The 13,332-nt window shown below is 44.8% G+C and overlaps 1 protein-coding gene across 17 annotated transcripts in view; it reads right to left on the reverse strand.

Moving 5' to 3' along the window:
- HDAC4 (histone deacetylase 4) overlaps nucleotides 1–13,332 on the reverse strand; it is a 224,851-nt gene that overhangs the window by 87,900 nt on the left and 123,619 nt on the right. For all 17 annotated transcript variants that reach the window (XM_036422314.2, XM_045575421.1, XM_036422309.2 and 14 more), the window contains one exon: nucleotides 3,289–3,533. In XM_036422314.2, the coding sequence (XP_036278207.1) occupies nucleotides 3,289–3,533 (245 nt within the window). The remainder of the gene's footprint in view (nucleotides 1–3,288; nucleotides 3,534–13,332) is intronic.

A 13,332-nucleotide genomic window follows, 5' to 3' on the forward strand; every position in this document is an offset into this window, starting at 1 on the left:
TGTCCTGGTCCCCTGTTCCCTCTGAATGAGAGTGAGCATCACTCCTGCATGCACTCTGGCTCTGTTGCTGCATGTCCCCAGTACCCATTCCCTTGGATATATTCCCAAAGGAATTCTGACCTTAGCTATGAGACCTGCGTTAGCCAGTGGGGCAGTAACATCCTAGACTGAAAACACACTTGTTTTTTTGCTGAGGTTGGAACTCTGAAACAAGCAAATAATCCCCTGGCCCCTAACAGCCTGCCAAACATCAGACCAGAGAGTGAGGCAATTATAGGTCACCCAGCTGCTGCAGGTACAGAGAGAAATCCCAGGCCTGAAGAACAGCTTAAACAACCCTCAACATACAAAATGACTACTGTGGTAAGTGCTATATTTGAGGTCATTTGCTACACAGCAAAACTTAACTGAGACACTTCTACAATACAGTCCTTGCAGTTCTATAAAACGATAAGCATCACCACACAAGCAGGAGAGACTTAGTGAGGCTTAGATGCTAAAATCATTTCCCCTTTGCATGAAATGAATATTTAAATTATTGATCCCAATCTAAAGATGTAATAAATTCCAATTTCAGATACTTGGAAATAAAAACAAACAAACATGTGATTATATCATTATACTTAGAAATAGCCGCTGACAACCACAAATGCAGTCATCAGTGAGTGGCCACTGTGAGAAGAGCTCCAAGGCCTCTCAAACTGTGGGACTGGCTTGCATCAGGGAAGAGGGACGTAAGCCAATGGGAAGGGAAAAATGATTCATTCCAGGGAAACCCCAAAGCTGTATCAGGAAGGGCACGTGGTCCCTGGGTGCCAAGTGTGAGCAATACGCACACACGGTGACACAGGAAGGGAGATTCTAAGTAGGTCTTTAAGCAGAGCGAAGTCTAAGTATAGTAGTAAGTGGCCCCAAGAAGTGGCCATGTGTATGTGTGTGAAGGTTGGGACAACAGAACCAGTTCTTCCCTCAAGTGGGAAGTCGTTCGCTGGTTTCGCTCCTGTAGGGAGAAAGCTGGCTGTCTAAACAGGGAATGCTTGCCTGATGAGGTCTAGGGGCAGGAAGGGGAAGCTTTGTTGGTTAACCCCATGTTACTTTTTTATTTGAAACACTAGAAACACATATTTCTTTGATAAAATAAAAAGAATTAAAACTACAACAATTCCCAAAGCAGCAAATCTAGAAAAGTCTTTGAATTAGTGCTATACCAGTTGATGAAAGTTCACAATTTCTGGGGACAGATATTCTCCATGCCCCAAACTCTGGCTCTTCACACCCTGCCTCAGGTACAGTGCTCACTGGGACCTTGTCCAGGGAAGGAGAGAACTACCATGCAGGATGCAAGCAGGAATGTGGTACCTGAAGTATTATAGCCTGACTTGCAGAGAAACTGTCAAGGTCACTCGCAGTACTGACACTGAGAGCTCATTAAAGATCTTCTGCACCCAAAGTTAACAATTCAAGTCATATTTTAAAAAATGATTCCCTTCTTATTTACAAGTTTCTACTCAAATTCACTGATGATTTAATGGCACTAATTAGACTGTGTGCTCAAGAGCTCTGTCTGGCAAACACGACTGCCAAATGTCATTAACCATATGACAGCTTAGGAAGAGGGTTTAAATCATCAAAACAAAAGCCGCTGATGTAATGATACAATTACAAAGTTTAAACAGCTTTTATGATCTCCATTTTAAATGGAAAAATAAATGATTAAAATGCAGACACATGTGACCTTAAGATTCTTCCTGTATGTGGAGAACCAGGCCTGAGCTCTCTTGGTGACAAGGGCTTGAGGAGCATCCAACAGCCAGCCCTGCCCTGCACAGGTTGGCATGAGGACTCGGGAAGACACCCTTCCATCTCCATGGCAGGCCAAGTGAGGACAGGAACAGGGTCAGGAAACTAGACCCAGCTCAGTCAGAGGACCAGGCTGCGGGAAGCCCGCTTGCTTTTTGACAGCAGCACCTCCCACTCAAGGGTCTTGATTCTTGCTGCTTTGATGACCTGACATACACAGGGTTTGTTTATTTCTCAAAATCTCATTTTTTTCTACAAGCTATTAATTCAACAAACTCCTTCATGAGACATGTTTAATGCCGGTTGGCACAAACCATGCCTGCAAGGTAGGACACTGGCACTGCTGTATTAGTGCATGACGGCAGGAGTATGAGGGGACAATGCAATTCCACAGGTAGCTATTTGAAGTCTTCCGACAGCCAGTTATAGCTGTGTTGGGCCTGCAAACCCATGTCCACATGGGGAGGCCTGGATATGTGACTGATAGAGACACACAATGAGGGGCCCACCTTTGGGAGCACACACATGCACTCTGTGTGCTTTGGGGCTGCTAGAGATAAGGACCTGAGGCCTCCTGCCCACAACCACATGTGAGCTTGGACATGGATCCTGTGGTCTTGAATGCCAGCTTGACTGCAACCTTGTGAGAGGCCTGAGTCCCAACCTCCAGCTAAGCTGCTCTTGGGTTCCCGACCTACAGAAACTAGAGGATAATACATATCTGTTGTTGTAGCTGCTAAGTTGCAGGGTAATATGTTACATAGAAATAAATAACTTACATGACATGGTTTTTTTTGCTTTGTTTTAACATGGCTTACTAGGAAATGTAAAATTACCTACATAAGTGTAATGTACCCTGTATATTTCTATTGGGCAATGCTGCTCTTCATGGCTCGAATATCATGAGAGCTTATCAGGACCAGCACATCACATCAGGACTGTCACATTATTATACCTGCACTACGTGTCACTAATACATGTTTCTTTCCTATGTGTTTAATTTAAAAATCTGGGATATGATTAGATACTTGTAGAGAATAAGCCCTCCCCCAAAAAGGTTTATGTTAGTTTTTCTTATTCTATTTAAATATAAGAAAATGTTAACATCTCTTTCCAGTTATAAAAGATCAGTAGGACAAAATGAGAAGAGGTAGACACCACCCAACAGATAACCTGGGTTACTATTCCTACTAGTAATTTTCATATTTCAGGACATGTATTAACAGGTGTAAACAGATTGGAAGCATTCTCTGTTTTAAGTATATCTAACACTGGGATTTTAGACACTGTTTCCACTATATACTATATCTGCCTTAATTTACTTGGCCAACACCCTGCTGCTGAAAATACAGGTATCCAGTGATGTGTCATCTGGACACGGTGAGGAACGTCCCTGTCTATGAGTCCTAGTGGTGCAGCTGGTTGCTAGGGACCATGCTCAGCAGCTAGGATCACGGTGCGAAAGCATGTGCTGGAACCAGGACTTACCTTGATGTGCTCGTGCAGCTGGGCCTCGTGCTGCCGCGACAGCTGTTCGTGCTGCCTTTGGAACTCTGCGATGAGGATCTGCCGCTGCAGCTGCTGCTTCTGCTTCAGAGCCAGGAGCTCTTGCTGCAGCTGCTGTTCCCGAAGGGCGGGCTCCGCCACAGGCAGCGGGAACTGGTGGTCCAGGCGCAGGTCCATGGGCACCGCGGAGGGAGCCACCTGCAAAGGCAGTGCCGAGGCCACATCCACTGCAGAGAGAGCACAGCACAGAGCATGGTCACTGCAGGCCACAGAGTCCCCGCCTGAGCAACTACCCAGACCCTTAGCAAGCAGCAAGGGGTATCCACATGCTGAAGGACAGTTCACATTTCAGATGCCACTCCCCAACTCTTGCCCAAAAGGCTCACAGTGCAGGACTCAGCAGCCTATGCGAGGATCTACTCCTCAAGTACAAAAATCTCATCCATCATGAAGGTGAGACCAGGACACATTCCTACGCACTGCCCCCTGCTCTCTCACAGGATGCTACTGTAGGCCCACCACCTTTTCTGAAAGCAAGTTTGAAAATCACAACAAGAAAAGGGAAGAAAGGCTCTGGAGAGGGTTGAACAGTACTAATATTGAGGCTGACTGCGGTGTCGCTTCCTCCTTCTCTCCAAGTCACTGAAGAGCTGTGCTGGAAACACAGAACAGTGTGTGCCACAGAGTGGTCCAGATAGATGCTCAGGACGAGGGCCTGTTTCCATGGCGAAGCGAGTGCCCTTCTCAGCAAACATATTTATTGGCTGCAGCCCATGGAGTGCCTCCGAGCTGACCTGCACAGGCACATGCATGAGCCGGGTCTGCTGCATAGAACCCACAGCCTCTTCTAGGCTCGAAGGCTGGCCGAGGACAGCACCAGTGACTGAGATCAGAAACAGCAGCAGAATCAATCTTTTTTTTTTAATAATATATTTTATTAATTTTGTACAGAAAGAAAGGGAGAGAGATAGAGAGTTAGAAACATCGATGAGAGAGAAACATCATTGATCAGCTGCCTCTTGCACACCCCCCTACTGGGGATGTGCCTGCAACCAAGGTACACGCCCTTGACCGGAATCAAACCTGGGACCTTTCAGTCCCAGGCTGACGCTCTATCCACTGAGCCAAACAGGTTCTGGCAGAATCAATCTTAATGCTGACAAATCAATACCAAATTAAAGTGAGATAAGGAGCACGGGAGGAATGTAAGCTTTTAATTATGGACATCACAAGATAATTCAAGGTAGGTGCTCCTGCTGGGACAGGTTCCTACTTTGAAAATACATGAATACAGGCTTGCACTGTGGCCCAGAGAACCTTCCATAGTGGTACTCAGGCACACTGTGCTCTGCCCCCCTTCCCCCCTCCCCCCGCACATGGACTTTGCTCATAAAGCCCCTGAACGAGCTGAGGGGAGGGCATAGCACAGAGACCCACAGCTTCCCTGTCACTTCCAGAAAGGTCCCCCCTATCTGCTCTAGGCCCATTTCTTCATCAATCAACAAGCACCAGACCTGGGGACCAGGGCAGGAGAAGGAGGCCTTGCCCTGAAGGGGGTTACAAAACTCAGATGGGAGCCCCAATTCAATAGGCCAGGGCCACCAAGTACCAGTTCTCTTACCTATGGGCTATCTCTGCCTAGACTAGACCCTAGCACAGGCCAAGTTATGCATATGACTTCGTCCCAGAGTCTGCCTGGAAGTAGTCACCTCCACTGCACAAATGCCTAGGACCTCGCCCTCAGGCCACAGAGTCCTCCAGTGGCAGATAAACAGTTCCTGAGGAGTCCTGTGCTCCCAGCCCTATTCCCATGGGTTCTGGTAAAAGAGTCCAGCGCATAAGTGGAACCATGCCCTCGGTGCAGAGCATTTCTGTGGTCATGGCCCAGGTGGCAGGTCCCACACTGGCCTTTCTGATAAGCAAGGTCAGGGAAGGCAGGGGCTGAGGGAGAGGCTGGCTGTGTGGACGCCCTGTGTTCTGACCCCGAGCCGACACAGGCAATGTGCTCTGAGCACCATGTCCTAACAAATGTGTCATCTGACTGCAGTGCATGGTCATGGAGGCAGAGCCCAGGATACTCTCACCTCAGCATCCGAAGCAGCTATAACACAGAATGCCCAGAGGGAGACCAACAAATTCTCCACACTTGGTCATTTTAAGAAGCTATCCAACCTCCATTCAACACTAACAAGCAGGGGTAAACACCAGCTGACTGTTTCTCTTCTGTTCCCCAAATCAGTGAAGTGCAGCCCCTAACTTTTTAAATGTTTGCATTTAAATGGTATCAGGCTTGACCTATTAAGAGGTTTTTATTTGATCTTTATGTGATAAAATCTATATAAACTGTGTTTTCATGAACAGGCCCAGGGAAAAGTGGTATCCCACCCACCCCCACCACATACAACTGAGAAGACTGTATTTTATTAATCTTCCAGCTTTTTTGTTTTGATCATTTCATTATGAAAATATAGCAAACTGGATAAACAGGGTAAATAATACCAGTTTAAGAAAAAAAAATCTCTGGTAGGGGATATGCGGGAGGCAGCTGATCAAAGTTTTCCTCTCTCATCCATATTTCTCTCTCCCTTTCCCTTCCTCTCTCTCTAAAAATCAATAATAATAATAAAAAACAAGAACAAAAAATAAAGGGTTCCTTTTTATTAACCATACTTGTGATGGGCCACCATGTCCATGCACGTTTATCTGATGCTAGTGTGCGGGGCCTCCTGCTCCACGCTGGGTGCTTAGTGTGTGGGGCCTCCTGCTTCATGCTGGGTGCTGGACACAGACCCAGGCCTATAATGGGACACCAGATTGGGGTGGTGTGTGTGTGTGTGTGTGTGTGTGTGTGTGTGTGTGTGTGTGAGGGAACGGGGCTGACGAAGGCCCAGAGAAGGCCTATAAGGGGCTGCATCTCCCTGACACAGAAGAGGCATCATGAGCAAGGAACCAGGGGTCTGGGAGCATGTGTGGAGGTCATGGGGACTCTGAGGCAGAAAAGCTCATATTCCTTGCCCTGTGGCTGCCCCCTGGGCAGGGAGGCAGAAGGTGTATGAACATGGCAGTTGGGGGAGTGGCTGTAGCTGTCCCAAGCCCTGTCCTGCACACCAGCTGCTGAGAGAAGTCACAATCCCCATTCATCCTAGCCTCCAGGGGGTGCGTCAGACAAGACTTGTACTGATTCAGTATCAAAAACTAGCTGAAATGCATGAGTTCCCAGTAGAAGTTGCTAGTGCCTCTGACCCAGAGCGCCCTGAAGAAAACAATCAAACCTTCTCTACTTAAAAAATGCAGCACCAAAACAAAAAAGCCTGTATTCCCATGAATATTTTATGGTGGAGAGAAAATTGCTTGTATAGGTTGTGCCATGAGAAATACATTAACACAATCAGACTCGTGACGTCAGCAGAAGCACAAAGAGCACATTCAAGGCCCAGTAAGAAATGCAGGCTGTGCTGTTCTCAACCACAGAGAGAAGAAATCTGGGGTACTCTGTTTCTTTATTTAGTAAGTGATCATAAAGGACACTGTCACTTTCCATGGTTAGGTCCTCTCTTCACACACCATGCCATGCTATCGTATAGATGCGAAACACAGAGAAGCACTATTCCTCAGAAAACCAGGCCAAAGTTCAGGGTCCATTCAAGTGAAGAATGAGTCATTCAAATCCAGGGAAAAATAATAGATATTGAAACTATGTAACCACGATTTCCTCTTACTCTGACATTTTAGCTATCTGGGGAGGTGGAGAAAGTGAGGAAAAAGAAGATGGGGTAAATTAGAGATGTAACTGAAAAACGTGTTCCCCTATGGCTGTGAAATGTGTCCAAACACTGAAAAACATGTATTGGGATAAAGAGTGATGCCGGCCGAAACCGGTTTGGCTCAGTGGACCGAGTGTCAGCCTTCGGACCGAAAGGTCCCAGGTTTGATTCCGGTCAAGGGCATGTACCTTGGTTGTGGGCACATCTCCAGTAGGGGGTGTACAAGAGGCAGCTGGTCGATGATTCTTTGTCATCGATGTTTCTAGCTCTCTATCCCTCTCTCTTCCTCTCTGCAAAATATCGATAAAAAAATATTTTGTTTTTAAAAGAGAGTGATGCCAGAGGCCCTGGGTGCTCTGCACGTCACATGCCCGCCCAATATTCTAACCTTGTCAGGTAGCCCCTTGCTTTTATTTTTTATGTGTTTTTATTTTTATTTTGTTAATCCTCACCTGAGGATATTTTTCCATTGATTTTTAGAGAGAGTAGAAAGGAGGGGGAGAGACAGAGAGAAACATCCGTGTGAGAGAGTTACATCGATTGGTTGCAACCAAGTACATGCCCCTTACCAGGAATCAAACCCAGGACCCTCGGGTCTTCGGGCTGACACTCTATCCATTGGGCCAAGCTGGTCAACAAACTGTGGCTCACAAGCCACATGTGGCTCTTTGGCCCCTTGAGTGTGGCTCTTCCACAAAATACCACGACCTGGGCGAGTCTATTTTGAAAAAGTGGCATTAGAAGAAGTTTTAAAAAATTGGCTCTCAAAAGAAATTTCAATCCCTGTACTGCTGATATTTGGCTCTGTTAACTCATGAGTTTGCCAACCACTGGGCTAGGACATCCTTGACTTTTCTTTATAGTTATAAACCATCTGTGTTATTCCTACACATGTGTTCCTTAATAAAAGGAGTACAAATGCAATGGCATGATAGGGTGTTAATGGTTCCCAGGAAAAGATAAGCAGTCTGGAGTCTGGTCTGCCAGCAGCCTGAAGAGTGGACAAGAGTGTCTTCTGTGGAGAGTTGTGAGTGTCCCCAGGACACCAAGGGCCACTCACTCTTATTGTGGCATTTGGCAGGGCAGTCACATGGACCCAAATTGCTCTGCACACCTGCTTCTTGTGCTCAGGTATGAGCCATGAAGGCCTGTGGAGAGACATGTGTCCTCAGGGAAGTGGGGCAAGTGGGACAGATGTTCCAGACAGATCAGGAGCAAGCTAACAAGAGTCTGGACAGGCTTGCCAGTCTCTGTCTACAGGCCAAGGCCCACGGAGCACAGGCAGCCTTGACGGTCAGCCCTGCCTCCACACACCTTCTCAAAACCCAAGGGCTCCACCTTGCCAGGTAACCCAGGGCCTCCTGCTCGATGGCTTGGTAGTCCCTTGTCTCTGTCCTTGACTAAATCTCTGGGTTTCTTTGGCCAACTCATCTTTCTCTGTCTACTCTCTCATCCTGAGGGAACTCAGGCTCCGTCTATGTTTTGAAAAGGAAGCATGGAAGGCCTGCCTGCAAGTGTATCCATTGTCCCTCCGTGTACTGGCGCTGTGCCGAGACTCTAGCTTGCAACCATCTCCCTCAGGACTGCAAGGATTGCTCTCTGCCTGTTCCCAGTGCTGTTGTTTAGTGTAAAGTTTTTCTGACCCTTTTTGTGGGACCTGGATATCCTTTCTATATGTTTATAAGATCTTATCCCCAAGGTTCTGAAATTTTATATTCAAGTGCTTGGGGATGACCCTTCTGTGCCCACAAGGGGGCCCGTGGTTGGTCTGTTCTGTGGCAACTGGTGTCCTCATTAGTGGGGACTTTCCTTGAATTATTTTACCTGTTTTTTTTTCATTTTGTCCTTCTGAAACCCGTTTAGGTGGTAAATTGCCATTTCCTTTTATTTCTCTTATGCACAACTTTCTATGAGATTTCCTTAAAAGTAACTCTAACTTTCCATTGAGTTTTACATAATTTCTGCTGCTGCGTGTGTGTGTGTTTTTTTTTAAGTGTTTTTATTAATTTTAAAGAGAGAGGAAGGGAGAGGGAAAGAGATACAGAAACACTGATCGCTTGCTTCCTGCACTCCCCCTACTGGGGATTGAGCCCATAGCCTGGACATGTGACCTGATGGGGAATTGAACCTGTGACCTCTTGGTTCATAGATCAACACTCAACCACTGAGCCATACTGGTGTTCAGATGCATGGGTGGCTCCCTGCCCAAATGTTTCCTGTAAACTATCAGAGGGATCTGGAGGTATGGGTGGTTCCACTTCGATTCCCAGCAAGACCCCCAGGAGGTTCTGTACCTGCTCAGGGAGCTCCTATGACGTGCAAGGCTTTCCTATGCTATGAACAGCCAGCAATGGTAACAGATTATCTCACTGGGGTTGTCATTGGACCATCCCCCTTCAACTGTTAGCCAGACCATTTCTGTAATGAGGAGAGACCCAAATCAACCACCCATGTTTCTCAGACAGCAGTTTTTAGGAGAAAGGTGGGACAAGTGCTTGATTCTCTTGCCAAATTTGATCCCCATGCTGCATCAAACATTCTTCCGAGGGGAACGGGCCCCTCCAGTGGGGAGTAGTGCTTAGGCTGCTGCTTCTGACACATGAATCTTTACTAGAGTTTTTGTGAATTTGGGGTGAGAGTGGAATTACAGTCATATGTTCAATCTGCCATCTCACCAAGGAGCTTCGGAATACATTACTTATTAAAAATATCAGTCAAAAGAATCAAGTCATATCAGGTTTTATTCAAAATACTGATTTATACGTAATATCACTTTCCCCAAAGGTGATGGTAATTGAATTACAATTATTCTTTTTAACACTGTGTGTATGTATAGAGGGAAGGGGAGGTGAAGCTGTAAGTGCTTTTCGATGCAAAGATGTAATGATCTTCTGTGGCTAATGTAAATAACTTCAGTGGGCCCATCTTGGCCTCATTTGTAAATGAACATACATATCCTTTCTCTCTGCCTCATTTACAAAGAAATGGGCTTATGGAAAGTATTCACCATCATCTACATTATACTTGAAAAATGAAAATAAAAACAATTATGGCACAAGAAGAGGCAGTTTTGTTTTATACTGTTTTCAATTGAAGCAAAATGAAAAGAAATAAATATAATCAATGGAAACATTTATAGATTTTACAGATGTATATATGGCAAGGCTTTGTTCTCCACGTGGGACAGGGAGAGACCTGTATCAGTTGGTTTGCATATATTAAATGTTACAGTAAATGTAACCCTTTCTGTGTCCCGTACACATGATTTCCTTGCATAGTTCCACAGAGTGGATCAGTTTCCCAAGCCAGTGAGAAGTTGACTAGAGCAGGTAGGTCTCTGCTCCATGCTGGAGGCGGAGAGGGTGTCAGGTAGCACTCCTCCCTGTGTGTGTCCTCTTGTCGTCCTTGCTACCAGAGCATCATTGCAGGTCCTGTGTGCTGGGCCTGGCCTAGCTTCACTCGTGCTACCTCATTTAATGTGTAACACAAAGGATCCCACAGGACGGTGACAGGCACCAGCTGTGCCTCATAGGACAAGTGGAAAAAGAGAAGCACAGAGTCTGAGCAATATGTCCAAGGCCACCCAGCAAATGAAAATGACAGCCAGGAAGTAGAACCTGGGTATCCTAACCATGCTGCCCAGTGGGCTAGAGAGCCCAGGGGGCAGGTCACCCTGAGCTGTGGTTCTCGGGCTGGGTGCCTGGGGTCTTGGGAACAATGTAGGACTCAGGCCTGCTCTATGTGGGAGCAGGTGTTGGTAGTCTCCAGCAGAGCTCGGTGGGTCTGGCCCAGCCTGCTCTCCTTAGTATTAACTGATCATAGAACAGATCCCATCTTATGCTCCAATGTCTTCCACATTGTTGGCTAGGACGTGGGTGCAGAGACAGTGAATTTGCAGACAACTTGGAGATGCCAGTGTAGTGGGGATGGGGTGGGTGAGGGGCAGGCATAGCCATAGGAAAGTCCTAACCAGATGTGCAAAGCCCCTCTCCTTCACTTTCCTGTCCTGATCTTACAAATCAAGTTCGTCAGGTTTTCAGGCTAAAATCCCATTGAACTGAGACAGACCCAGAGGTTGATAGACAAACAGCTGGGGCTTCATTGTCCCACCACTGTCTTCTTTAAAATATATTTTTTTATTGATTTTTTTTTTTTTTTTTTTTTAATGGAGAGAGGAAGGGAGAGGGATAGAGAGCTAGAAACATCGATCAGCTGTCTCCTGCACACTCCCTAGTGAGGATATGCCTGCAACCAAGGTACATGCCCTTGACTGGAATCGAACCTGGGACCCTGCAGTCTGCAGGCCGATGCTCCATCCACTGAGCCAAACCAGTTAGGACCACTGTCTTCTTTAAAGGCATGTGGTCGCTGCTTAGAGCACAGAGGCACAGGCATAGGGATGAAGAGAAAATACAAAGGCCCACTCCTATTTTCACTAGCTATAGCTTTGCAGAGGCAGCTTCATGATCAGATTTGTGTGTTACCTCCAAGCCTCAGGAGCCAATCTAAACCCTGAAGGGAGCAGCCCTTCTGTGCCTAGGTCACCTTTGACAGGCCCCACCCCATCAACAAAGAACAGAAGCCACCCACCTGCCCATCGCCCACTTAGCAGGCCTCCTGCTTTGCAAACCTGCTGAACTCACAGCAGCACAGGTGATGGGTCCCTTAGGTACAGACTGACACGGAACCAAACTGGAAGTCTCACCATCAGGTGATACAAATAGGACCCCGAAGCATGAAATAATAAATATTCATTATAGATATCCATGCATACCAATATATAGATATCACAGAGATTTAAAATATTTTTAAATGACCTTTGGGCAAATCAATAATAAAAACCTATATAAATTAAACACATTTCTAAAAAAATACATAACTTTCCCAAGTTGACAAAAATATAGAGTAATCCTTAATCACAAATTAAATTGAATCAATAGTTTAAAATATTTCCAGAAAGATCATATTAGAGACAGTATTATTAATCTTTCAACTAACTGATCATTCAATTAAGAAAAAAAAACTACACACCTAAAAGAGCACAGAAAAGTAAAGCACACTGCTGAGATCATTTTAAGAGGCCAGTATAAGCCTTAATACAAAACCAGATAAAGACAGTGTAAGAAAGAAAAATTATACTCAGTCATGACAGAGCTACAAAAATCCCAGGTAATTTATTAGCAAGCTTAATCTAGCAGTCTATAAAAAAGATAATAGACCAAGGTAAGTGGCATTTTAACATAAGAAATGGAACACATTTCTATATAGAACGTCTGTAAATGTAATTCACTACACTAGTAATGATCACCTAAATAATGAAAACAAGCATATCATAAAACCCAATAACTATTCATTATAAAAGCTCTTAGCCAACTAAGAATAAAAGAGACTTTCTTTAACCTAAAAAAGGGCATCTATAAAAAAAACTCACAGCAAATACTGCTTTTAATAGTGAACCTTGAAAAAGATTTCAGCCACCCCAGGAGTTAGCTATGGTATAATAACATAAGCAAAAAGGGGCGAAACTGAATCACTGTGACTCAAGACTCTCTGATTGCCAATACAGAGCTCTTCCCAACCAAAAAAAAAAAAGGAGAATAAAAGAAAAATAAGTTACAGAAAACTTAATAGAACTAATGAGGGTATTTACAAGGTTCTGGAAAAGAAAACACTAAAAAACAAACTGTATGTCAATATAATGCAACACATAGAAAACCTAATATTTTTAAAAAACTACAAAGTACCAACAATTAAATATAACAGAAGATAGGAGACACTTTTCATGAATAGAAACTATAAAAGATGTTGACAAATATTTTAAATGACTGAATTAAATGAGAAGACTACATTCAAGAACAAGAGGAGTTGCTATCAAAAGGATATCAATTCTCTATAAACTAGTCTGTAGATCCAATGCAGAAAGTTCATGAACTTGACAAAGTGATTGTAAAACTGTAATTGACCCCTGAACCCCACAGGAGTTAGGGACACTGACCAGCCAGGCAGTTAAAATCCACATATAACTTAAGTGGGCCCTCCACATACACAGATTAGTTTGATGGTTCATATGGAATAATAAACCCAGAGCCCCCAAAATGCTCCTGAAGGTGGTAATAGGTCCTGTGCAGATAACCAGAGCTAAAGTATTTAACATTATGTTTATGAAAAGTTGGAATTCATCCCCATTCACACCATGAACCAAAATTAATCCTGCATGGAATAAGTCTCAAATGTAACCAGCGAAATTTTTAAAAAATCTTTA

Source organism: Pipistrellus kuhlii, unplaced genomic scaffold, assembly GCF_014108245.1.
Source record: "Pipistrellus kuhlii isolate mPipKuh1 unplaced genomic scaffold, mPipKuh1.p scaffold_m20_p_7, whole genome shotgun sequence".
Taxonomy (NCBI): domain Eukaryota; kingdom Metazoa; phylum Chordata; class Mammalia; order Chiroptera; family Vespertilionidae; genus Pipistrellus; species Pipistrellus kuhlii.